This window comes from Centruroides sculpturatus, unplaced genomic scaffold, assembly GCF_000671375.1.
Source record: "Centruroides sculpturatus isolate CEXI.00-Female unplaced genomic scaffold, Cexi_2.0 scaffold1550, whole genome shotgun sequence".
Taxonomy (NCBI): domain Eukaryota; kingdom Metazoa; phylum Arthropoda; class Arachnida; order Scorpiones; family Buthidae; genus Centruroides; species Centruroides sculpturatus.
The window spans coordinates 31,634-58,820 of NW_019385857.1; the positions used below are offsets into that span (position 1 = coordinate 31,634).

The 27,187-nt window shown below is 27.9% G+C and overlaps 3 protein-coding genes across 3 annotated transcripts in view; all 3 read left to right on the forward strand.

The window, feature by feature from the left end:
• Window positions 1-15,733, forward strand: part of LOC111642550 (TBC1 domain family member 13-like) — a 39,284-nt gene extending 23,551 nt beyond the window's left edge. Inside the window, exons 5-13 of the mRNA XM_023388905.1 lie at window positions 960-1,050; window positions 1,115-1,197; window positions 4,292-4,336; window positions 9,536-9,626; window positions 9,691-9,773; window positions 13,710-13,866; window positions 14,519-14,650; window positions 15,368-15,434; window positions 15,510-15,733. Of these exons, the coding sequence (XP_023244673.1) occupies window positions 960-1,050; window positions 1,115-1,197; window positions 4,292-4,336; window positions 9,536-9,626; window positions 9,691-9,773; window positions 13,710-13,866; window positions 14,519-14,650; window positions 15,368-15,434; window positions 15,510-15,733 (973 nt within the window). The remainder of the gene's footprint in view (window positions 1-959; window positions 1,051-1,114; window positions 1,198-4,291; window positions 4,337-9,535; window positions 9,627-9,690; window positions 9,774-13,709; window positions 13,867-14,518; window positions 14,651-15,367; window positions 15,435-15,509) is intronic.
• Window positions 15,734-16,230: 497 nt separating this feature from the next.
• LOC111642552 (TBC1 domain family member 13-like) lies at window positions 16,231-18,370 on the forward strand (the record flags this gene model as incomplete). The annotated part of the gene is made up of 4 exons (XM_023388908.1): window positions 16,231-16,410; window positions 17,063-17,194; window positions 17,912-17,978; window positions 18,054-18,370. Coding segments are annotated over 4 exons (660 nt in total), but the record flags the coding sequence as incomplete, so codon positions are not given.
• Window positions 18,371-24,728: 6,358 nt separating this feature from the next.
• LOC111642553 (TBC1 domain family member 13-like) overlaps window positions 24,729-27,187 on the forward strand; it is a 22,156-nt gene continuing 19,697 nt past the window's right edge. Inside the window, exons 1-3 of the mRNA XM_023388910.1 lie at window positions 24,729-24,741; window positions 24,819-24,835; window positions 25,207-25,289. Coding sequence (XP_023244678.1) covers window positions 24,729-24,741; window positions 24,819-24,835; window positions 25,207-25,289 — 113 coding nt within the window. The remainder of the gene's footprint in view (window positions 24,742-24,818; window positions 24,836-25,206; window positions 25,290-27,187) is intronic.

The following is a 27,187-nucleotide window of genomic DNA, read 5'->3' on the forward strand; positions in this document are numbered from 1 at the left end:
TTCTTTCTTAAGCATGTCTTTATTATTTCTGAGAATACTATACAAATTAGGAGCTCTTTTGTAAACTATTTTGGATTATATTAACCTATTTATATTTTTTGTTCAATACTTTTAATTTTTTATTAATTTAATTTTATGTATTAATTTTTTGTTCAATACTTGCTTCATAATGTCCTTGATGTTTTTATTATAAGTGAACTTGGTGATTTTAAACTGATTTGTTTGGATTCTTAATTTTTTGCCTCCTTCATAACTTTTAATTAGCCCTTCTATTGTACTCTTTTTATATCCCAAGTTTAAAGCTATTTCTTTGAGTCTATTAATCTTCTTCAACTTGTCTAGTAGATTAGAGCAATATGAATGTGCTCTTCTGATGAGTGCACGAAAAGCAGACAGTTTGTATCCGTACGGGTCGTTCGAGTTAACCAGAATGTAAAGTGGACTATGTGTTGGTTTTATGTAAATACCCATTGTTATACAAGCTCCTTTCAATTGGATGTCTATATCCAGAAAATGTATCCATTCTTGACTTTTTTGTTCTAGTTTAAGTTTTAATCCATTATTGTTGTTGTTGATTACTTGTATGAACTCGTGTATTCTCTTGTTATTTTTCCAAATAATGCACACATTGTCCACATATCTTTTGTAAAATACAATATCCATTCTGAACTCATTAATAATGTGTTTTTCAAAGTTACGTAGAACAAGGTCACATAATAATTCTGACATCGGGCTTCCCATAGGTATCCATTTTTTTTTTTTTTTGTCCTATTCCATGAAGCTAAAAACATTACTGTTTTCTTAACTAAACATTTCTCAGTGATGGAAAGTGTTTAATGTTTCATTAAGTTTTTAAAAATGTTGCATTTGATATTTAGTTATCATAACATATACGTCATTAAATTGTTAATGGTGTTTTAAACTGAAGTAAAAATAATTTTAATTAAATTTTTCTGAAGGAATTTATATAACCATTTCATAGAAGAAATGATAATTACGCCAGGTCTTAGTTATAAAAGTGAATCTCCCAGTGAAAAAATAGAAGACCATGTAAGTATAAAATTTTACTTTAATATAAGTCATAAAATTCTAATAAAGATTTTAATCATTTTAGCCTTTAAATCCTAATCCAGAAAGTAAATGGAAAACATATTTTAAGGATAATGAAGTACTCTTACAGATTGATAAAGATGTTAGGTATGTAAATAATTTACAAAAAGTTATGAAAGAGCAATTTCAAAATCAAAACAAATATGAAATTTTTTATTATATATATTAAAAAATTTCATATATTTTAAAATTAATAAATAATTATTACCAAATTATAATCTGAGTATAAGTTTAAATATTAATACTCACACTGAACAACACTAGGGGGAATTAACGTTCGTGTCTAAAGCCTGTTACTGGTGTGCAACTCAAATAAAACAAAAAGAACTAAAAAAACAGCTCTTCACAAACGTTTTTGAACCTTAAACAGTTCTTCTTCATGTGAACTTCAAATTTCTGATGGAATGAGAGTAAATAAGAACACGATTTGAAATTCTAATATGTGTTTCTTGATGTCATCCTATTGGGCATGCACACTCCCACTGGTAGAAATTGTGGAGATTTACAAGTTAATGTCTATTAGTGCTAACCAGGCTATGAATAGAGTCAATTATTTTTAGTTGTTGATACACGTGTCAGTGAGGCTAGATCTGTAGATACAAATGGCCTCAAACCACCTTAGATGTTCAGTGCATAGTGAGGTGAGGATGACCTTCACCTGGTTAAAATCAGGCTCTATGTCTGGATCACTGGCATAAATGGTGAGAGTGGTGGTGGTCCTCACATGCTGAATGTCAGCGAGGTGCTCTTTCTTTCTAAACCCCAGGGAGTGCTTAGTGGATCTGATGTAGATGAGGTCTTTATCACATCTGTGATCTTTAAGTGGGATGCTGTACATTCCAGGAAGTCTGTCCCTGGGGGTTAGAAAGAAAGAGCACCTTGCTGACATACAGCATGCGAGGACCATCACCGCTCTCACCGTTTATGCCAGTGATCCAGACATAGAGACTGATTTTAACCAGGTGGTCATCCTCACCTCACCATGCACTGAACATCTAAGGTGGTTGGAGGTCATTTGTATCTACAGATCTAGCTTCACTGATACGTGTATCAACAACAAAGAAGAATTGACTCTGTTCATAGCTTGATTAGCGCTAATGGACATTGACTTATAAATCCACAATTTCTACCAGCGGGAGTGCACGTGCCCAATAGGATGACATCAAGAAACATGTATTCAAATTTTAAATCATATTCTTATTTACTCTCATTCCATCAGAAATTCGAAGTTTACATGAAGAAGAACTGTTTAAGGTTAGAAAATGTTCGTGAAGAGCTGTTTTTTGTTCTTTTTGTTTTATTTGAGTTGTACACTGGTAACAAGCTTTAGAGATATGTGTTAAGTTTAGATAATCTGATCTATGTAAATTATAGAAATTATAGATAAAAATTAATTTCAAAATAGCATTTGTTTTATTTTTATAAGTTTAGATATACTGAAGAATTTAGAATTATATCAATTAATTTATTGAAGTACATTTGAATAAATAACATTCACAAAACCAAAAATTCAGCTCATACATCAAAAAAGTGAAAGAAAAACAAATGTTTTCAATTGCCTTAAGAAAACATCTTCAGGTTAAAAGAATTGATTTGGGAGTGGAATGATAAATTGAATTTTATAAATTAAAATATGAAAAGAACGATGTCTTATTAGCAGTCAGCAGTTGTGTGATTTCATTGGGATTTAAAAATACAGTAATACCCCGACTTACGCTACCCCGACTTACGCGAATCCGGAGTTACGCGATTTTCAAATCTCGTCGATTCGTCTTTTGTTTGAGCGCCACGCAACTCTTAATTACTCATTTCCCCCCACACTATTTTCGGCTTACATGTTCGGACGTGTTCGACATATAGCTACAATTTATTTTGTGTTATTTGTATGTATTTATATGCAAAATTATACCCCGACTTACGCGAATTCGACTTACGTGGTTATCGCTCGGTCCCACCTATCGCGTAAGTTCGAGGTATTACTGTAATAATAAATTTCAAATAATGTCTTCAATAACATGTTGTTGTCCTTATAGTCAATTATAATGTTGTTTATGCTAGCTTTGTAAATTTTTAACATTTCAAGTAACTTAAGTTATGGAGGTTCCTGTGTATGGTAAATAAGTCTTGTATTGTTGATGTTCACATAAATGTTCTCATCTAAGTTGTATACAGCTAATGCCATTGTCATTTGCCTTTTATTTAGTGTATTGAGATGTCATATTAGTTTCTTATAATTAACCAGAGGCAAAATAGAATATTTTTAAAAATTCAGAACTTTCAAGAATAAAATGTGTTTCTAAGAACTGATATCTCAAGAACTTAAAACTAATGTAATTTATGAAAACAATGAGAATAAAGTAATATAGTGCTGCCAGTTTACCTTCTACAGAGTAGTTAGTAACTTGTCAAGTATTTAAAAACAAGTTCATTAGAATTGCTGATAATTAGAGATTGAATTAAATGATTAATCATTTACTTCAATCTCTAATTATCTAAAATTTCTCAAGAAATGAGATCACAGAATAACTTCATCTCTGCATTACTGTAATGAGATTAGAATGTCTGACAGCACAGCCAGACATTAGTTTTGGAACTCAAGTTGGCCTAGTGAATGGTTGTCTCTTTAATCTGAAAATATTTCTCTCGGTAGACTATCTTACAGCAAGTCAGGTCAATAAACTCTTTTATTGTATTTTCAATTCATATGCATTTCGAACTGGTTTCATTTTCCAGTCCCTCTTCAGTGCTCTAGAATTACAATTAGATATTGAGTTGACAAAAATACAAATTAAAAATTAAAATGAGTAGAGATGCCAAATAACACAACAGAAACATTATTACCAGTACCTGTAAGAACTTTACACACTTCTTTTTCCCGAGTTACATTCATACGGTACTTGTATTTATCATACGAAATTATTTTTCTTGGCGTAAACCATAATATGATTAAACAATGTCGCTATAAATAATAATAATACAATCATAAACCTATTTACAAATAAGTAATATAAAACCTTTTTAAAAATTAAAAAAAATTTTTTTAACAAAAATGTACATACAGGTTTTTTTTCTGTTATATTTTTTGAAAATATTCTATTAAATCAATAGTTCTGTGTGTAAAACGTAATATAATGCAAATATTGCTAAAAAATAAAAATACAATCATAAACCCAGTAATAAGTNCACTTGTAAGAGAAGAATGGCCTTCTGAACTGCAAAAACAAAGGTACTTTTTCAAAATTAATTCAGTTAAAATTAATTGATATTAATGAATATGAATTGAAATTAATTAAATAGCTTGTGAGGACAGGTTTATTATCATGTTAGCATGCAAAGCAGGTAACTGACTGTGTTGGCTATTATAACATCCATAGTATGAGGCAAACACCCATTTTTGTGTCCACAGTGATGAGTTGATTGCAGAAGGCTGGTTTCCATGGTTGAGTTGTAGCATGTGAACCATTCCTTCTTTGTGGAAATAAGGCTAAATGACTGCAGTGAGTAAAATAGCACAAGAATTGGTCAATGACAGAATGGAAGTAGGTACTATTGACTGATGAGTTAAAATTTAAGCTCTTGATCAAACCATAAAATATTTGTTTGCAACAAAACAGATGAGAGATTAAAAAAACTGTATAGCTCCTACAATGAAATATGATGGAGTAATATTATGGTATGGGGATGTTTTACTGGAAATAAGTTAGATGACATTTACAGGATTGAGGGATTGTTGAACAAGGCTATCATCAAATACTTTGTTGTCTTGCTGGTCAATGTTGTCTTGGAGATGGTTTTGTCTTTCAACAAGATAATGACCCTAATCACACATCCAACCTATGTAAGTAGTATTTAAAACAGAAGAAAGCAGTAGAGTATGTTGAAATTTATGGGATATATCTGTTGAACTGCTTGGGACTTTATGGACAAAAAAATTTGACAAAAGACACATCACAATATTCAACAGTCCTGGACATCTATACAAGCTGCATGAAATAGCATCCCTTCTACTTACCTCATCAAACTGTTGGAATGTATGCCACAAATTTGGGCAGCTGTGAATTAAAGCTCATGGTGGATACTTTGATGAAATTAAAGTGCAATAGTTTAAATGTATTAGCTATTGACACATGTAAAAACTTGAAGTAGTCACAATAAATTAACTAATTTAAGTTACCATGTATTTTATTGCTGATTTTAACCATTCTTCCTCCAACTGGCTCTATAGGTTTTAGTGCTTTAGTTTGAAAACACCCTAAGCAAATATCAGTCACTCAAGGTCACTAGAAATATATTATTTTAAAAATTTGCCAAAAATTCAATTTTTATTGTACAGTTATGGAAAAAGTTGTTACTGTGTATTTTATCACTGATTTTAAGCTTTATCAGTAGTGTATATTTTATTATTAATATATATGTTGTGGTTAAATCATTAAATCTGGTGAATATGGTTGGTGTGATAGCACCTCCCATCTAAGTTATAACAGTTTCTGATGAGTTACCAAACTTGTGTGAAATTTGACATTATCATGGTAAAACACTACACTTGTTTTGTTGATCAACTCTGGCCACCTTTTGTTTACTCGATGGCAGTACACTTTCGAATCAATTGTTAAATTGTCTGGTAAAAGCTCCAAAAACAAAATTTCCTTAAAATCCCACAAAAGATAGCATCTCTCTAAGAACATGTGGAACCCATATATTGAGCTTTGAAACAAAATCAATTTGTTTCAAGTAATCATAAGCAGTTCAATTTGACAGATTTAATCTCTTAGTGATTTCATGTGTTGTTATTTGGCAGTTTGCTTCAATCAGTACCTTTATTTTGTTTTCATTGCCTTCAACTGGCCATCCAGAGAACATGGTGCATCTTCAATATTGAAATTGCCAGAACGAAATTTTGTAAACCAGTTTTGGCACTGTCTTTCTCTCAACACATCATTTCCATGCATGTACCACAATTTTTTTCTTGCTTGAACAGCGTTTCGATTTTTTGGTAATAAAAAAGCAAAATATGCCAAAAGTGATGCTTTCGACCTTCCATATTTGATGGGATGCAAGAAATAAACAATTGCACAAAATTAAACAAAATTTTTTACAAATAAGCCTTAAAATGCTAGCTGTCAAAATATATAATGATATTGATAATACAGTTTAGAATGAAAATAGTGGGAAAAATACGACTAATCCCTCTAGTGGTAAAAAAAATGAACTTACTTTCTGAACAACCCAATAATTCAGCAAGTTTTGGTCCCATCTTTGATCCCCATACTAACCCCATCGGTTTGTCTATAAAAATTATCATATACTTCAAAATAATTTCTTTTATATGTTAATAGTGATATATTGAAAAAAAACAGGTGTAGTCTATAAAATCAACTGTAATTGCCAAAAATCCAAAAAATTACATAGGTGAAACAGGACGAGCTTTAGAAATACGGATCAAAGAACATGAAGCAGCCATTAGATTAAAATATAACAACTCCCCTTGGTATAACCATATTAAAAATAGTAACTGTAATATTGATAGAAATAATATTAAAATTCTACATGTAGAGAAAAATATATATAAAAGAAAATTTAAAGAACATATTGAAATTGTAAAACATAGTAACAATAATCTTGTAAATATCTCTAATGGAATGCAAATTGAACAACAATGGTACAAAATTNTATATTATTTTAAAAATTTGCCAAAAATTCAATTTTTATTGTACAGTTATGGAAAAAGTTGTTACTGTGTATTTTATCACTGATTTTAAGCTTTATCTATATGTTGTGGTTAAATCATTAAATCTGGTGAATATGCACAATCATTGGATATTCTTCATAATCAAGTTTTGGTGAAAGTGATAAATTATTTGTTTTTTGTAAAATTAATTATATTAACCTGTCATTATGAACAATAACCAGCACCCTCTGAATAAAATAATAAATCTCACATTTTTGCAAGTTTGAACTTGTCTATTGTACATCATGCCTCATACATATGGATAAATGTGACAAGAAAGATGGACAAATAGAGAACAGTGATGAGGATGATGAACAAGTAGAGGATGGAGACAGAGCTATGAAGGGCAGTTCAGGACAGAATGTTATGCTGATAAGATCAACATTATTAAGAAAAAGAGATGCCAGAAGTGCATTGCAGTCTCAGGCAAAGATCAGATAAACATCTCACAAAGTTTCCAAGGGAAAAAATTGGAGGTAATATTAAACTGCAAGTTCCTTATGTCTTCAGTGGAAGTCTGACTCCAGGAACATTCTGGGAATCATTTTGTAGATAGATGAGATTGGCACTAAAAAAGGCTGATTGACTCAAAAGTATTCAAGGAACCAGTTTGTCATTTGTTCACTTTGGGAATGTTTTCTTGTAAAATCAATGTTATTGTGTCTCTTCACAAAAATGCCAGAAAATTGCCTCAAGGATACAAGAGATGCAACTGAAAGAAAAAATGCCTTTTGACAAAATGTAACTGCAAAAGACATAGAATACTCTATAATTTGAAATTTCATGACACTTCGCTCTGTTCCAACAAGTAGGAGGTTGTCCATTAAAAATCATAAGAATAAAAAGATTGTGTACTTTTTAATTTATTAATTGAGTCAAAAAGGTTAAAATACATGCAATTAATTATTTTCATTGGTTATTCTACATAATAACCATTGAAAATAATTAATTGCATGTATTTTATCACATTAACCACAAATATTGATTATTTTGTAAAATAACTAGTGATAATACATAGTAACCAATTTATTATATTAAACACAACATATACTTAATGGAACATTAAAAACCTTCCATCACTGAGAAATGTTTATTTAATAAAACACTAATATTTTCAGCCTCATGGAATAGGCCAGCCTCAGGTATAAATGAGTTCAAATGTATTGTAAAACTGTAACAATGGAATGTTCAAACATTATACATTCAAATTTAAAACGAAAATAATAAATAAATTAACAAATAAATAACAAAATAAAATAAAAATAAAATAAAATAAAATGTACTAAATACACTGAAGCAACAACGATATAAATGATAAAATAAAATAAATACATAAAAATGCATCAAAATATTAATATAAGGGCAGGTATGGACTAAGAATTCTTATATATTAATTTTTCTTTTATGTAAAATTTCCAGGCAGAAGCTAATCCATCCACATCTCTGGCATTAATACAACCATCCTTTAATTTACTTTTATATAATTCAATTTTTTCTTTGTGCAAAGCTAATGATGGGGAATGCATGGTTTTGAGGATAATTGCTTCACTCCATTTAACTACAGAGTCCTCTGCTTGTGCCATACTTGACAAAACTGTGTTGCAGTGCCCTTTATTAATGTCATACTTGTGTTCCTTAAGTCTAGTAACTAAATTCCTTCTTGTGACTTCAATATAGTCGTTCTTAATTCCTAATTTCTGATTTTTAAAAGGAATTCTATATATGCCCGCTTTTTTTTCTTTCTTAAGCATGTCTTTATTATTTCTGAGAATACTATACAAATTAGGAGCTCTTTTGTAAACTATTTTGGATTATATTAACCTATTTATATTTTTTGTTCAATACTTTTAATTTTTTATTAATTTAATTTTATGTATTAATTTTTTGTTCAATACTTGCTTCATAATGTCCTTGATGTTTTTATTATAAGTGAACTTGGTGATTTTAAACTGATTTGTTTGGATTCTTAATTTTTTGCCTCCTTCATAACTTTTAATTAGCCCTTCTATTGTACTCTTTTTATATCCCAAGTTTAAAGCTATTTCTTTGAGTCTATTAATCTTCTTCAACTTGTCTAGTAGATTAGAGCAATATGAATGTGCTCTTCTGATGAGTGCACGAAAAGCAGACAGTTTGTATCCGTACGGGTCGTTCGAGTTAACCAGAATGTAAAGTGGACTATGTGTTGGTTTTATGTAAATACCCATTGTTATACAAGCTCCTTTCAATTGGATGTCTATATCCAGAAAATGTATCCATTCTTGACTTTTTTGTTCTAGTTTAAGTTTTAATCCATTATTGTTGTTGTTGATTACTTGTATGAACTCGTGTATTCTCTTGTTATTTTTCCAAATAATGCACACATTGTCCACATATCTTTTGTAAAATACAATATCCATTCTGAACTCATTAATAATGTGTTTTTCAAAGTTACGTAGAACAAGGTCACATAATAATTCTGACATCGGGCTTCCCATAGGTATCCATTTTTTTTTTTTTTTTTGTCCTATTCCATGAAGCTAAAAACATTACTGTTTTCTTAACTAAACATTTCTCAGTGATGGAAAGTGTTTAATGTTTCATTAAGTTTTTAAAAATGTTGCATTTGATATTTAGTTATCATAACATATACGTCATTAAATTGTTAATGGTGTTTTAAACTGAAGTAAAAATAATTTTAATTAAATTTTTCTGAAGGAATTTATATAACCATTTCATAGAAGAAATGATAATTACGCCAGGTCTTAGTTATAAAAGTGAATCTCCCAGTGAAAAAATAGAAGACCATGTAAGTATAAAATTTTACTTTAATATAAGTCATAAAATTCTAATAAAGATTTTAATCATTTTAGCCTTTAAATCCTAATCCAGAAAGTAAATGGAAAACATATTTTAAGGATAATGAAGTACTCTTACAGATTGATAAAGATGTTAGGTATGTAAATAATTTACAAAAAGTTATGAAAGAGCAATTTCAAAATCAAAACAAATATGAAATTTTTTATTATATATATTAAAAAATTTCATATATTTTAAAATTAATAAATAATTATTACCAAATTATAATCTGAGTATAAGTTTAAATATTAATACTCACACTGAACAACACTAGGGGGAATTAACGTTCGTGTCTAAAGCCTGTTACTGGTGTGCAACTCAAATAAAACAAAAAGAACTAAAAAAACAGCTCTTCACAAACGTTTTTGAACCTTAAACAGTTCTTCTTCATGTGAACTTCAAATTTCTGATGGAATGAGAGTAAATAAGAACACGATTTGAAATTCTAATATGTGTTTCTTGATGTCATCCTATTGGGCATGCACACTCCTACTGGTAGAAATTGTGGAGATTTACAAGTTAATGTCTATTAGTGCTAACCAGGCTATGAATAGAGTCAATTATTTTTAGTTGTTGATACACGTGTCAGTGAGGCTAGATCTGTAGATACAAATGGCCTCAAACCACCTTAGATGTTCAGTGCATAGTGAGGTGAGGATGACCTTCACCTGGTTAAAATCAGGCTCTATGTCTGGATCACTGGCATAAATGGTGAGAGTGGTGGTGGTCCTCACATGCTGAATGTCAGCGAGGTGCTCTTTCTTTCTAAACCCCAGGGAGTGCTTAGTGGATCTGATGTAGATGAGGTCTTTATCACATCTGTGATCTTTAAGTGGGATGCTGTACATTCCAGGAAGTCTGTCCCTGGGGGTTAGAAAGAAAGAGCACCTTGCTGACATACAGCATGCGAGGACCATCACCGCTCTCACCGTTTATGCCAGTGATCCAGACATAGAGACTGATTTTAACCAGGTGGTCATCCTCACCTCACCATGCACTGAACATCTAAGGTGGTTGGAGGTCATTTGTATCTACAGATCTAGCTTCACTGATACGTGTATCAACAACAAAGAAGAATTGACTCTGTTCATAGCTTGATTAGCGCTAATGGACATTGACTTATAAATCCACAATTTCTACCAGCGGGAGTGCACGTGCCCAATAGGATGACATCAAGAAACATGTATTCAAATTTTAAATCATATTCTTATTTACTCTCATTCCATCAGAAATTCGAAGTTTACATGAAGAAGAACTGTTTAAGGTTAGAAAATGTTCGTGAAGAGCTGTTTTTTGTTCTTTTTGTTTTATTTGAGTTGTACACTGGTAACAAGCTTTAGAGATATGTGTTAAGTTTAGATAATCTGATCTATGTAAATTATAGAAATTATAGATAAAAATTAATTTCAAAATAGCATTTGTTTTATTTTTATAAGTTTAGATATACTGAAGAATTTAGAATTATATCAATTAATTTATTGAAGTACATTTGAATAAATAACATTCACAAAACCAAAAATTCAGCTCATACATCAAAAAAGTGAAAGAAAAACAAATGTTTTCAATTGCCTTAAGAAAACATCTTCAGGTTAAAAGAATTGATTTGGGAGTGGAATGATAAATTGAATTTTATAAATTAAAATATGAAAAGAACGATGTCTTATTAGCAGTCAGCAGTTGTGTGATTTCATTGGGATTTAAAAATACAGTAATACCCCGACTTACGCTACCCCGACTTACGCGAATCCGGAGTTACGCGATTTTCAAATCTCGTCGATTCGTCTTTTGTTTGAGCGCCACGCAACTCTTAATTACTCATTTCCCCCCACACTATTTTCGGCTTACATGTTCGGACGTGTTCGACATATAGCTACAATTTATTTTGTGTTATTTGTATGTATTTATATGCAAAATTATACCCCGACTTACGCGAATTCGACTTACGTGGTTATCGCTCGGTCCCACCTATCGCGTAAGTTCGGGGTATTACTGTATTNTATTTGGCAGTTTGCTTCAATCAGTACCTTTATTTTGTTTTCATTGCCTTCAACTGGCCATCCAGAGAACATGGTGCATCTTCAATATTGAAATTGCCAGAACGAAATTTTGTAAACCAGTTTTGGCACTGTCTTTCTCTCAACACATCATTTCCATGCATGTACCACAATTTTTTTCTTGCTTGAACAGCGTTTCGATTTTTTGGTAATAAAAAAGCAAAATATGCCAAAAGTGATGCTTTCGACCTTCCATATTTGATGGGATGCAAGAAATAAACAATTGCACAAAATTAAACAAAATTTTTTACAAATAAGCCTTAAAATGCTAGCTGTCAAAATATATAATGATATTGATAATACAGTTTAGAATGAAAATAGTGGGAAAAATACGACTAATCCCTCTAGTGGTAAAAAAAATGAACTTACTTTCTGAACAACCCAATAATTCAGCAAGTTTTGGTCCCATCTTTGATCCCCATACTAACCCCATCGGTTTGTCTATAAAAATTATCATATACTTCAAAATAATTTCTTTTATATGTTAATAGTGATATATTGAAAAAAAACAGGTGTAGTCTATAAAATCAACTGTAATTGCCAAAAATCCAAAAAATTACATAGGTGAAACAGGACGAGCTTTAGAAATACGGATCAAAGAACATGAAGCAGCCATTAGATTAAAATATAACAACTCCCCTTGGTATAACCATATTAAAAATAGTAACTGTAATATTGATAGAAATAATATTAAAATTCTACATGTAGAGAAAAATATATATAAAAGAAAATTTAAAGAACATATTGAAATTGTAAAACATAGTAACAATAATCTTGTAAATATCTCTAATGGAATGCAAATTGAACAACAATGGTACAAAATTATAGAGGGCGTAACAATAAACCAGTGAACTGTTTGTAAAACCTAAACACCAAATGTTGTAAAAGTTATTGTGTATGGATTACCATTTGTGAATTTATACAACACATAACTAGTGTTTAATAGAATATTTTTCAAATGATATTGAAGAAAAAAACCTGTATGTATATTTTTTGTAAAAATTTGTTTTAAAACTTACTTATTACTGGGTTTATGATTGTATTTTTATTTTTTAGCAATATTTGCATTATATTACGTTTTACACACAGAACTATTGATTTAATAGAATATTTTCAAAAAATATAACAGAAAAAAAACCTGTATGTACATTTTTGTTAAAAAAATTTTTTTTAATTTTTAAAAAGGTTTTATATTACTTATTTGTAAATAGGTTTATGATTGTATTATTATTATTTATAGCGACATTGTTTAATCATATTATGGTTTACGCCAAGAAAAATAATTTCGTATGATAAATACAAGTACCGTATGAATGTAACTCGGGAAAAAGAAGTGTGTAAAGTTCTTACAGGTACTGGTAATAATGTTTCTGTTGTGTTATTTGGCATCTCTACTCATTTTAATTTTTAATTTGTATTTTTGTCAACTCAATATCTAATTGTAATTCTAGAGCACTGAAGAGGGACTGGAAAATGAAACCAGTTCGAAATGCATATGAATTGAAAATACAATAAAAGAGTTTATTGACCTGACTTGCTGTAAGATAGTCTACCGAGAGAAATATTTTCAGATTAAAGAGACAACCATTCACTGAACGAATATACAGCTACAATTAGTAAATTCATCAAATTGGCCTGTTTGCTGTTGTGTGAGCTCATATTTGAATACCTAAAACAAAGTTCTTGGAAACAATGAGAACTCCATGCAATAATTTTACTGTATATTGAGATATATTTTATTATAAATAATATGTTTATAAAATATTTTCTGTTATATTTATGTTCTCATGCTCAAATATTTTTCACTAATTGCTAATTATGACTTTTTAAAAAATTAACTGTTTTTGAATAAATTGCTATAGTATTAAATTTCTAATGTATCATTTATTTAAAGATTAGTCATCATACTTCTTCATCTTCTTTCTCTTTTAAATTACAGTAAAATAAAACATAAATATTCATTGTTTTATATATTACAGACGCTTATGTCCAGACATATCATTTTTTCAACAACCGACAGATTATCCTTGCATACAAATTGTAGAAAATACAGAAGTTGAATCATTTAGGGAAAGAGTAAAGCAAACTGCATTAAGTTCTGCAAATGTTATTCGCAGTAGAGCTGGAATTACAAATGTAAGCATTCTTAATGTGTAGTGTAAGCATTCTTAATGTGTAGTGCAATAGGTTTTTATAAAATAATATAATTAATAAAATTAATGATTTTATTTTTATAACAGTACTTTTATTGAGATCTTATAAATGCTTTGATGGATATCATTTTATTAGAAACTTTAAAAGAAATGCCAGTTTATTTCAAACACAAATTTTTAGTGATCTTTTCTGTTTAATTTTACATTTTTGTATATTTTTTAACTTAATTGAAATTTTAAAATAGAAGATTCTATATTCAAATACATATGTATCTCAAAAATGAGATATTTACAATTAAATTAAAATAAACTTAATAATTATATTTTTTTTTAAATGTAGAAACATCTTTTACTTTTATTATTAAATGTAAAATTTGATTTTAAAAATGATTTGCAATACATTGTAATTTTGTTTCAGTTAGAATTATAAATTTTTCAAAATTGAATTTTATTAATATGTTAATTTCTATTAATTATATTAATAGAATTAATAGAAAATAAAAGAATTAATAGAATTCTATTAATAGAATTAATTACTTATTAATAGCAATTAATAGTTAATTGCTATTAATTCGTAACCTATTTTGAAATGATATTTTAAAATTGACTGTTTATGATTAATCATTTAACTTCAGATTTCACTTTCTAAAAAAAGAGCACATGATGAATATCAGTATTTGCCTCAAGGCCAAGAAGCACATTGGGAGGTGGTAGAACGAATATTATTTCTCTATGCAAAATTAAATCCAGGTCAAAGTTATGTTCAGGTATTAAATTTTGTGATATATTTTTTTTGCACAAAAAGTTCAAATATTTAAAAAGTAGTTACAATATATTTTTTAAAATTTTCAAATGTTTAGACTTTTAAATTTTATTTCAATATAAACTTAATTAACCATTTGTTCATTAATTGAACTCCATTGCTTCTGTTAAATTTTACATAAAAATGCTTTATATGTTGATCTGGACTTTAGTTAAATTTATATATACGTAATATTTTTCATGTTTTAATTTTAAACTTAACACTTACAACAAATTTTTTGTTGCTGTAAATTAAACTGAAAGATGTTTGATTTTAAATTTAATATTTGAAATTCAATTAATAATACAAAATAAAAATGAAAATATTATCTTTTACATTCTAAATGTTTTTTAATTTAATAATTTGTCTTTAATAAGTTATTTTAATAATCTGAACTTATAAAATTATTTTAATAAATTATGAAAATTATTCATTTTAATAATTTATTTTCACATGAGTTAAACTCTCTAAACATTTAAGTTGTTTTTAAAATTTTATAATAAAATTATCTTTTAAAACTAGTATTATTTAACTATTAATTATTTTTAAAACATTTTTTCTAGTTTTTCCTTATCCTCTCTCTCTCTCTCTCTCTCTCTTCTTCTTCTTTCTTCTTCTTCTGAAATATTCTACTGATGTAAATAATCAAATGACTCAACCTGTTTTGAAATATTAATTGCAGGGAATGAATGAAATAATTGGACCAATTTATTATACATTTGCTTCCGATCTTAATCCTGAATGGAGTAGTAAGAATCTTGAAAATCTCTTATAGATATTAAATATTAAAAGAAATTTTTTGTGATTTTAAATAATTTTTTCAGGGTATGCTGAAGCTGATTGTTTCTTCTGTTTTACTAACCTTATGTCTGAAATTAGAGATTTTTTCATTAAATCTCTAGATGAGTCTTCTAGTGGAATTGGTTCAATGATGAATCGACTAATGAATATGTTAAATCACTATGATTATGATGTATGGTTTCGTTTACAAGAATTAGAATTAATGCCGCAATATTATAGTTTCAGATGGATAACACTTTTATTCTGAAGAGGGACTGGAAAATGAAACCAGTTCGAAATGCATATGAATTGAAAATACAATAAAAGAGTTTATTGACCTGACTTGCTGTAAGATAGTCTACCGAGAGAAATATTTTCAGATTAAAGAGACAACCATTCACTGAACGAATATACAGCTACAATTAGTAAATTCATCAAATTGGCCTGTTTGCTGTTGTGTGAGCTCATATTTGAATACCTAAAACAAAGTTCTTGGAAACAATGAGAACTCCATGCAATAATTTTACTGTATATTGAGATATATTTTATTATAAATAATATGTTTATAAAATATTTTCTGTTATATTTATGTTCTCATGCTCAAATATTTTTCACTAATTGCTAATTATGACTTTTTAAAAAATTAACTGTTTTTGAATAAATTGCTATAGTATTAAATTTCTAATGTATCATTTATTTAAAGATTAGTCATCATACTTCTTCATCTTCTTTCTCTTTTAAATTACAGTAAAATAAAACATAAATATTCATTGTTTTATATATTACAGACGCTTATGTCCAGACATATCATTTTTTCAACAACCGACAGATTATCCTTGCATACAAATTGTAGAAAATACAGAAGTTGAATCATTTAGGGAAAGAGTAAAGCAAACTGCATTAAGTTCTGCAAATGTTATTCGCAGTAGAGCTGGAATTACAAATGTAAGCATTCTTAATGTGTAGTGTAAGCATTCTTAATGTGTAGTGCAATAGGTTTTTATAAAATAATATAATTAATAAAATTAATGATTTTATTTTTATAACAGTACTTTTATTGAGATTTTATAAATGCTTTGATGGATATCATTTTATTAGAAACTTTAAAAGAAATGCCAGTTTATTTCAAACACAAATTTTTAGTGATCTTTTCTGTTTAATTTTACATTTTTGTATATTTTTTAACTTAATTGAAATTTTAAAATAGAAGATTCTATATTCAAATACATATGTATCTCAAAAATGAGATATTTACAATGAAATTAAAATAAACTTAATAATTATATTTTTTTTTAAATGTAGAAACATCTTTTACTTTTATTATTAAATGTAAAATTTGATTTTAAAAATGATTTGCAATACATTGTAATTTTGTTTCAGTTAGAATTATAAATTTTTCAAAATTGAATTTTATTAATATGTTAATTTCTATTAATTATATTAATAGAATTAATAGAAAATAAAAGAATTAATAGAATTCTATTAATAGAATTAATTACTTATTAATAGCAATTAATAGTTAATTGCTATTAATTCGTAACCTATTTTGAAATGATATTTTAAAATTGACTGTTTATGATTAATCATTTAACTTCAGATTTCACTTTCTAAAAAAAGAGCACATGATGAATATCAGTATTTGCCTCAAGGCCAAGAAGCACATTGGGAGGTGGTAGAACGAATATTATTTCTCTATGCAAAATTAAATCCAGGTCAAAGTTATGTTCAGGTATTAAATTTTGTGATATATTTTTTTTGCACAAAAAGTTCAAATATTTAAAAAGTAGTTACAATATATTTTTTAAAATTTTCAAATGTTTAGACTTTTAAATTTTATTTCAATATAAACTAAATTAACCATTTGTTCATTAATTGAACTCCATTGCTTCTGTTAAATTTTACATAAAAATGCTTTATATGTTGATCTGGACTTTAGTTAAATTTATATATACGTAATATTTTTCATGTTTTAATTTTAAACTTAACACTTACAACAAATTTTTTGTTGCTGTAAATTAAACTGAAAGATGTTTGATTTTAAATTTAATATTTGAAATTCAATTAATAATACAAAATAAAAATGAAAATATTATCTTTTACATTCTAAATGTTTTTTAATTTAATAATTTGTCTTTAATAAGTTATTTTAATAATCTGAACTTATAAAATTATTTTAATAAATTATGAAAATTATTCATTTTAATAATTTATTTTCACATGAGTTAAACTCTCTAAACATTTAAGTTGTTTTTAAAATTTTATAATAAAATTATCTTTTAAAACTAGTATTATTTAACTATTAATTATTTTTAAAACATTTTTTCTAGTTTTTCCTTATCCTCTCTCTCTCTCTCTCTCTCTCTTCTTCTTCTTTCTTCTTCTTCTGAAATATTCTACTGATGTAAATAATCAAATGACTCAACCTGTTTTGAAATATTAATTGCAGGGAATGAATGAAATAATTGGACCAATTTATTATACATTTGCTTCCGATCTTAATCCTGAATGGAGTAGTAAGAATCTTGAAAATCTCTTATAGATATTAAATATTAAAAGAAATTTTTTGTGATTTTAAATAATTTTTTCAGGGTATGCTGAAGCTGATTGTTTCTTCTGTTTTACTAACCTTATGTCTGAAATTAGAGATTTTTTCATTAAATCTCTAGATGAGTCTTCTAGTGGAATTGGTTCAATGATGAATCGACTAATGAATATGTTAAATCACTATGATTATGATGTATGGTTTCGTTTACAAGAATTAGAATTAATGCCGCAATATTATAGTTTCAGATGGATAACACTTTTATTATCTCAGGAATTTCCTCTTCCAGGTATTTTCAGAAATATTAGTGCAAAAACAATTTGGTAAAAACTTTTTTTATTAATTTATAAATTAATATAGACTAGTGACTTTATGTTCAAACTTTTAATATTATTTTTAAAAAATTCATACAAAAAATGTGAGTAATACCAAATATATAAATTGTTAAAATATAAGCAGTACAATAATCTTTAAATAATTTCTCCCAGCGGTTCTAAATTATTTAAATTAATTAATTTATTTATAATAATTAATATTAATAAGAGATGGCGCCTAACGCTTACCTCTAGTGCCAAATTAATTACATAATTTATTTAGTAATTAGCCTTAAAACTAGCCCGATGGATTTACGGCATATGTTTGGTGATTAAATGCACTTTTATTTGGTGTTTATTTAGAACAAGACCGGATATGGAAACTATAGGGACAGGAGGCCCCTATTAACTATATACAAACTTTTGATGCAAACTGGAAGTCACGTTATTTCAATTCAATAATTTTCCCATAAGGTGTTAAATGACTGGCATGACTATTATTAAAAGTATGATATTACTATATGATTTAATGTATCCTCCAGTGCTAAACAATATGATAGCATTCTCTGGAATTTGCCTTTTCAGATATAATCAAATATCAGCATAAAATTTTTTCTAAGTGATGTATCTTTAAGTTTCTAAACTCGAGATTTTAATTCTTAAATTTTTAGATTTTTTTATTATCTTGAGGCATAGAATTTATAGATTTAACAATAAATTAAGCATGAAAAAATAAACTATACCTTATGACCATCAATACATTCAGGACATCTTTGCTTGCATGCTCCCATACAGATATTACAAGTTCCAACAGAAGCTGTATGAGGAACTTCAGTTGTTTGTACTGAATCGCTAAATTCCTTTTTTGGTTTCAATGGTATATCCCAAGGACCAGGTGCAATTCCATTCATAGGTGTATCTAATATTTCACCTGTAAAATTTTTCACAATTTACATTAGCTCAAAAAAATTCATCTATGATTTATGAAATAAAAATTTTTCTATTCAAAATTATTCATTGTGATACTTATTATCATAAGTAAAAGTGTAAAGATACAGGAGACAATATTAATTACAAATTAACTGTACACCATAACAATTATCTTATTAATTAAATATACAGTATAAGAACATATTACAATATCTCAACAATTACAATGTAAGTTTAGAACAAGATTAGCAACTAAAGTAATATTTAATCTACAGAAAAAAATATTTGCAGACTGTTAAAAATTACTTTTTAAGATTCATATGCATTTATCTGATCTAAACAGGTTAAATTTATATGATATAGGATTGACTTCCACCTATTTCTATATTTAAAAGTATTAACAAAGTCTTATATTTAGGTCTTAACAAAAGAATGATTTGACAGCAATGGAAAAATGATGGCAGGTGTGTATAGTTCAGTTAAGAATCTGGTGCAAACTACTCCAATAAAATACAAAATTACCTCTGAAATGAGACATCTTGATGTTGAAAAGTTGATAAATTTCTAATGATAGAAAACATTTTAGACGTTCTTTTAAGAATACTTTGTAGTCAATGAAAACATATTTCCTTGCAGAAATTATGTAAACTAATTTTAAAGTTATTAAAATTGCTTTATCTTTATCTATTTTAAGAAAACTATATGAATAAATTCTATATTTAGTAACAAGTAGTTTCAATAACATCCAGATATCTGTGAACAAAATAAAGTGTGGCCAAAAAGTTGCTTGCCAAATGGGAGTAATAACTTGTATAGTGCAAATGAGTCAGTAGATGTGTACAGTATATGTAGATTGTGACTTCCTTTAGAAAGTTATGTTCAGTGATGAGTCTATCTTTTTCTTGGATGGCCATGCTCATACACAAAATGTATGGTACTAGTCTCAAGAAAACCTCATTGGATGCACCAGTCCAACAATCTTGGTGCTCCAAGGATTATAGTATGGGCTGGTACAGAATTGTTTACAGTTCTTCACAACATTCCACAAGCAACTCTTGCAATGGTAACATGGGTATATGACAACCGAGTGATTCACAATGGGTGATAGTTAACTGGGCATCAGAAACTTAAAAAGTTTTGCATGCAAAGCAAGCATATCATTTGGCAGATATTATTTATTTTTATGTAAATATTTATAAAATATATATAAATATAAATATGGTTAAGACTTACAAAGGATGAGTTATAAGTTACAAACTATGAGTTATGAGTTATTTCCGACTTAGGAGAAGGAAATATTTTCAAATAATTTACTGTAGCATGATTAATTATTTTATGTCAGAACGGTTAACAAAGCACATCAAAGAAAAGCACTTCTTTACTTCTTTCAAGAACTTATAAATTAAAACAAAAAAGTATAAATTGTATTTAATGTATAATGTAATATATTTTTATTTTTATGTAACTGTCTTTGTTTTTATGTATAGTTGTTAATTTTGGGGTAGATATCAACTGTCCTTCGAGACTTTTCTATTTAGTTGTAAAAATAAGTAAATATGATTTTTAATGTGTATAAATATGTTTGTTAATTACAAAAATTGGTCTTTTAATTTTTTAAGAAACAATTAACTCACTTCTTAAAAATTATTATTTAAATTTACCAGATAGTATATTAATATAAAAGAATGGTGATTTTTATAAAGAAAACAAAAAATTTGTATTTTGTGTATTGTTTATCTCTTATTTTGTTGTACAGATGTCCGGCACCCTGTTAGCCCAGTGGACTGTCATCCAGTTGTCTGTCACCCAGTTGATGGTGTCCCTGGTAACACGTGAAGCTGTGCATTGTAAACAACACTTTATCTGAGTGTGTTGAAAACATTTTGAACATGAGTACTGATGACTGTTGTAGTGTAATGTACAAGAATTCCATACTCACACTAGTATCAACCTGGCTTTCACACAGACAGATAAATTATTAGTAATATGCCTAACTCGATTACTTGTATATTAGTATATTTCCAAGCATATATAATTTTTGTAAACCATGTATTTCCATTTTTTTACCGGATGCTTACCCCCTGGTGTTTAAAAACAAAAGTATTTTATCTGGGTTGTTTTATTGTCCTTGTGTATTGTCAGGAGTAAAGATAAATAGCAATAGGAAAAGCAAAGCTTTTGAATTGAATTCCAAATTGATATTCCACAATCACACGGAAGCCTGAAATAAGTTTTAATCCATTCCCATGTGCAAATGGATGATTATTCAGAAATCAGAATTTGGAAAAACTCATAAGTGTAATCAATGGAGAGTGGATTCAACTGTTAAGAATTGGCAAAAATGGTTCCCGATTGTCTGGCTTTACATGAACAAATTATGTCAATTTTTACAAGAATTTTCCTTACAGTTTAAAATGCCAGTAATTTTTGTGGGATAATGTATGCATTTGATATTTTATTTGTGATTAAATGAAATAAAATTAGAATTGTATTAATAAATATAATTTTCTTTATTTTGATCTTTAAAGTCACACCTCATCCTATATGTGAGATTGTCTTTTACATGTAAATTAATCTGGACTTTCTTGCCTACTCTGATAAATGTTTGGTGGTTCTTAAAAAGAAAAGCAAAAATTACCATTGTATGGAGTGTGTGCCCATGTTGTTTCACGACTTTCTCCAAATGTTTCTAATTTATACTAAAAAATAAAAACTAAAATAAATATATATAAAAAAATAAATAGTTAAAAATAATATATAAATATCAGTTCNCACAATTTTTTTCTTGCTTGAACAGCGTTTCGATTTTTTGGTAATAAAAAAGCAAAATATGCCAAAAGTGATGCTTTCGACCTTCCATATTTGATGGGATGCAAGAAATAAACAATTGCACAAAATTAAACAAAATTTTTTACAAATAAGCCTTAAAATGCTAGCTGTCAAAATATATAATGATATTGATAATACAGTTTAGAATGAAAATAGTGGGAAAAATACGACTAATCCCTCTAGTGGTAAAAAAAATGAACTTACTTTCTGAACAACCCAATAATTCAGCAAGTTTTGGTCCCATCTTTGATCCCCATACTAACCCCATCGGTTTGTCTATAAAAATTATCATATACTTCAAAATAATTTCTTTTATATGTTAATAGTGATATATTGAAAAAAAACAGGTGTAGTCTATAAAATCAACTGTAATTGCCAAAAATCCAAAAAATTACATAGGTGAAACAGGACGAGCTTTAGAAATACGGATCAAAGAACATGAAGCAGCCATTAGATTAAAATATAACAACTCCCCTTGGTATAACCATATTAAAAATAGTAACTGTAATATTGATAGAAATAATATTAAAATTCTACATGTAGAGAAAAATATATATAAAAGAAAATTTAAAGAACATATTGAAATTGTAAAACATAGTAACAATAATCTTGTAAATATCTCTAATGGAATGCAAATTGAACAACAATGGTACAAAATTATAGAGGGCGTAACAATAAACCAGTGAACTGTTTGTAAAACCTAAACACCAAATGTTGTAAAAGTTATTGTGTATGGATTACCATTTGTGAATTTATACAACACATAACTAGTGTTTAATAGAATATTTTTCAAATGATATTGAAGAAAAAAACCTGTATGTATATTTTTTGTAAAAATTTGTTTTAAAACTTACTTATTACTGGGTTTATGATTGTATTTTTATTTTTTAGCAATATTTGCATTATATTACGTTTTACACACAGAACTATTGATTTAATAGAATATTTTCAAAAAATATAACAGAAAAAAAACCTGTATGTACATTTTTGTTAAAAAAATTTTTTTTAATTTTTAAAAAGGTTTTATATTACTTATTTGTAAATAGGTTTATGATTGTATTATTATTATTTATAGCGACATTGTTTAATCATATTATGGTTTACGCCAAGAAAAATAATTTCGTATGATAAATACAAGTACCGTATGAATGTAACTCGGGAAAAAGAAGTGTGTAAAGTTCTTACAGGTACTGGTAATAATGTTTCTGTTGTGTTATTTGGCATCTCTACTCATTTTAATTTTTAATTTGTATTTTTGTCAACTCAATATCTAATTGTAATTCTAGAGCACTGAAGAGGGACTGGAAAATGAAACCAGTTCGAAATGCATATGAATTGAAAATACAATAAAAGAGTTTATTGACCTGACTTGCTGTAAGATAGTCTACCGAGAGAAATATTTTCAGATTAAAGAGACAACCATTCACTGAACGAATATACAGCTACAATTAGTAAATTCATCAAATTGGCCTGTTTGCTGTTGTGTGAGCTCATATTTGAATACCTAAAACAAAGTTCTTGGAAACAATGAGAACTCCATGCAATAATTTTACTGTATATTGAGATATATTTTATTATAAATAATATGTTTATAAAATATTTTCTGTTATATTTATGTTCTCATGCTCAAATATTTTTCACTAATTGCTAATTATGACTTTTTAAAAAATTAACTGTTTTTGAATAAATTGCTATAGTATTAAATTTCTAATGTATCATTTATTTAAAGATTAGTCATCATACTTCTTCATCTTCTTTCTCTTTTAAATTACAGTAAAATAAAACATAAATATTCATTGTTTTATATATTACAGACGCTTATGTCCAGACATATCATTTTTTCAACAACCGACAGATTATCCTTGCATACAAATTGTAGAAAATACAGAAGTTGAATCATTTAGGGAAAGAGTAAAGCAAACTGCATTAAGTTCTGCAAATGTTATTCGCAGTAGAGCTGGAATTACAAATGTAAGCATTCTTAATGTGTAGTGTAAGCATTCTTAATGTGTAGTGCAATAGGTTTTTATAAAATAATATAATTAATAAAATTAATGATTTTATTTTTATAACAGTACTTTTATTGAGATCTTATAAATGCTTTGATGGATATCATTTTATTAGAAACTTTAAAAGAAATGCCAGTTTATTTCAAACACAAATTTTTAGTGATCTTTTCTGTTTAATTTTACATTTTTGTATATTTTTTAACTTAATTGAAATTTTAAAATAGAAGATTCTATATTCAAATACATATGTATCTCAAAAATGAGATATTTACAATTAAATTAAAATAAACTTAATAATTATATTTTTTTTTAAATGTAGAAACATCTTTTACTTTTATTATTAAATGTAAAATTTGATTTTAAAAATGATTTGCAATACATTGTAATTTTGTTTCAGTTAGAATTATAAATTTTTCAAAATTGAATTTTATTAATATGTTAATTTCTATTAATTATATTAATAGAATTAATAGAAAATAAAAGAATTAATAGAATTCTATTAATAGAATTAATTACTTATTAATAGCAATTAATAGTTAATTGCTATTAATTCGTAACCTATTTTGAAATGATATTTTAAAATTGACTGTTTATGATTAATCATTTAACTTCAGATTTCACTTTCTAAAAAAAGAGCACATGATGAATATCAGTATTTGCCTCAAGGCCAAGAAGCACATTGGGAGGTGGTAGAACGAATATTATTTCTCTATGCAAAATTAAATCCAGGTCAAAGTTATGTTCAGGTATTAAATTTTGTGATATATTTTTTTTGCACAAAAAGTTCAAATATTTAAAAAGTAGTTACAATATATTTTTTAAAATTTTCAAATGTTTAGACTTTTAAATTTTATTTCAATATAAACTTAATTAACCATTTGTTCATTAATTGAACTCCATTGCTTCTGTTAAATTTTACATAAAAATGCTTTATATGTTGATCTGGACTTTAGTTAAATTTATATATACGTAATATTTTTCATGTTTTAATTTTAAACTTAACACTTACAACAAATTTTTTGTTGCTGTAAATTAAACTGAAAGATGTTTGATTTTAAATTTAATATTNACTTTAATATAAGTCATAAAATTCTAATAAAGATTTTAATCATTTTAGCCTTTAAATCCTAATCCAGAAAGTAAATGGAAAACATATTTTAAGGATAATGAAGTACTCTTACAGATTGATAAAGATGTTAGGTATGTAAATAATTTACAAAAAGTTATGAAAGAGCAATTTCAAAATCAAAACAAATATGAAATTTTTTATTATATATATTAAAAAATTTCATATATTTTAAAATTAATAAATAATTATTACCAAATTATAATCTGAGTATAAGTTTAAATATTAATACTCACACTGAACAACACTAGGGGGAATTAACGTTCGTGTCTAAAGCCTGTTACTGGTGTGCAACTCAAATAAAACAAAAAGAACTAAAAAAACAGCTCTTCACAAACGTTTTTGAACCTTAAACAGTTCTTCTTCATGTGAACTTCAAATTTCTGATGGAATGAGAGTAAATAAGAACACGATTTGAAATTCTAATATGTGTTTCTTGATGTCATCCTATTGGGCATGCACACTCCCACTGGTAGAAATTGTGGAGATTTACAAGTTAATGTCTATTAGTGCTAACCAGGCTATGAATAGAGTCAATTATTTTTAGTTGTTGATACACGTGTCAGTGAGGCTAGATCTGTAGATACAAATGGCCTCAAACCACCTTAGATGTTCAGTGCATAGTGAGGTGAGGATGACCTTCACCTGGTTAAAATCAGGCTCTATGTCTGGATCACTGGCATAAATGGTGAGAGTGGTGGTGGTCCTCACATGCTGAATGTCAGCGAGGTGCTCTTTCTTTCTAAACCCCAGGGAGTGCTTAGTGGATCTGATGTAGATGAGGTCTTTATCACATCTGTGATCTTTAAGTGGGATGCTGTACATTCCAGGAAGTCTGTCCCTGGGGGTTAGAAAGAAAGAGCACCTTGCTGACATACAGCATGCGAGGACCATCACCGCTCTCACCGTTTATGCCAGTGATCCAGACATAGAGACTGATTTTAACCAGGTGGTCATCCTCACCTCACCATGCACTGAACATCTAAGGTGGTTGGAGGTCATTTGTATCTACAGATCTAGCTTCACTGATACGTGTATCAACAACAAAGAAGAATTGACTCTGTTCATAGCTTGATTAGCGCTAATGGACATTGACTTATAAATCCACAATTTCTACCAGCGGGAGTGCACGTGCCCAATAGGATGACATCAAGAAACATGTATTCAAATTTTAAATCATATTCTTATTTACTCTCATTCCATCAGAAATTCGAAGTTTACATGAAGAAGAACTGTTTAAGGTTAGAAAATGTTCGTGAAGAGCTGTTTTTTGTTCTTTTTGTTTTATTTGAGTTGTACACTGGTAACAAGCTTTAGAGATATGTGTTAAGTTTAGATAATCTGATCTATGTAAATTATAGAAATTATAGATAAAAATTAATTTCAAAATAGCATTTGTTTTATTTTTATAAGTTTAGATATACTGAAGAATTTAGAATTATATCAATTAATTTATTGAAGTACATTTGAATAAATAACATTCACAAAACCAAAAATTCAGCTCATACATCAAAAAAGTGAAAGAAAAACAAATGTTTTCAATTGCCTTAAGAAAACATCTTCAGGTTAAAAGAATTGATTTGGGAGTGGAATGATAAATTGAATTTTATAAATTAAAATATGAAAAGAACGATGTCTTATTAGCAGTCAGCAGTTGTGTGATTTCATTGGGATTTAAAAATACAGTAATACCCCGACTTACGCTACCCCGACTTACGCGAATCCGGAGTTACGCGATTTTCAAATCTCGTCGATTCGTCTTTTGTTTGAGCGCCACGCAACTCTTAATTACTCATTTCCCCCCACACTATTTTCGGCTTACATGTTCGGACGTGTTCGACATATAGCTACAATTTATTTTGTGTTATTTGTATGTATTTATATGCAAAATTATACCCCGACTTACGCGAATTCGACTTACGCGGTTATCGCTCGGTCCCACCTATCGCGTAAGTTCGGGGTATTACTGTAT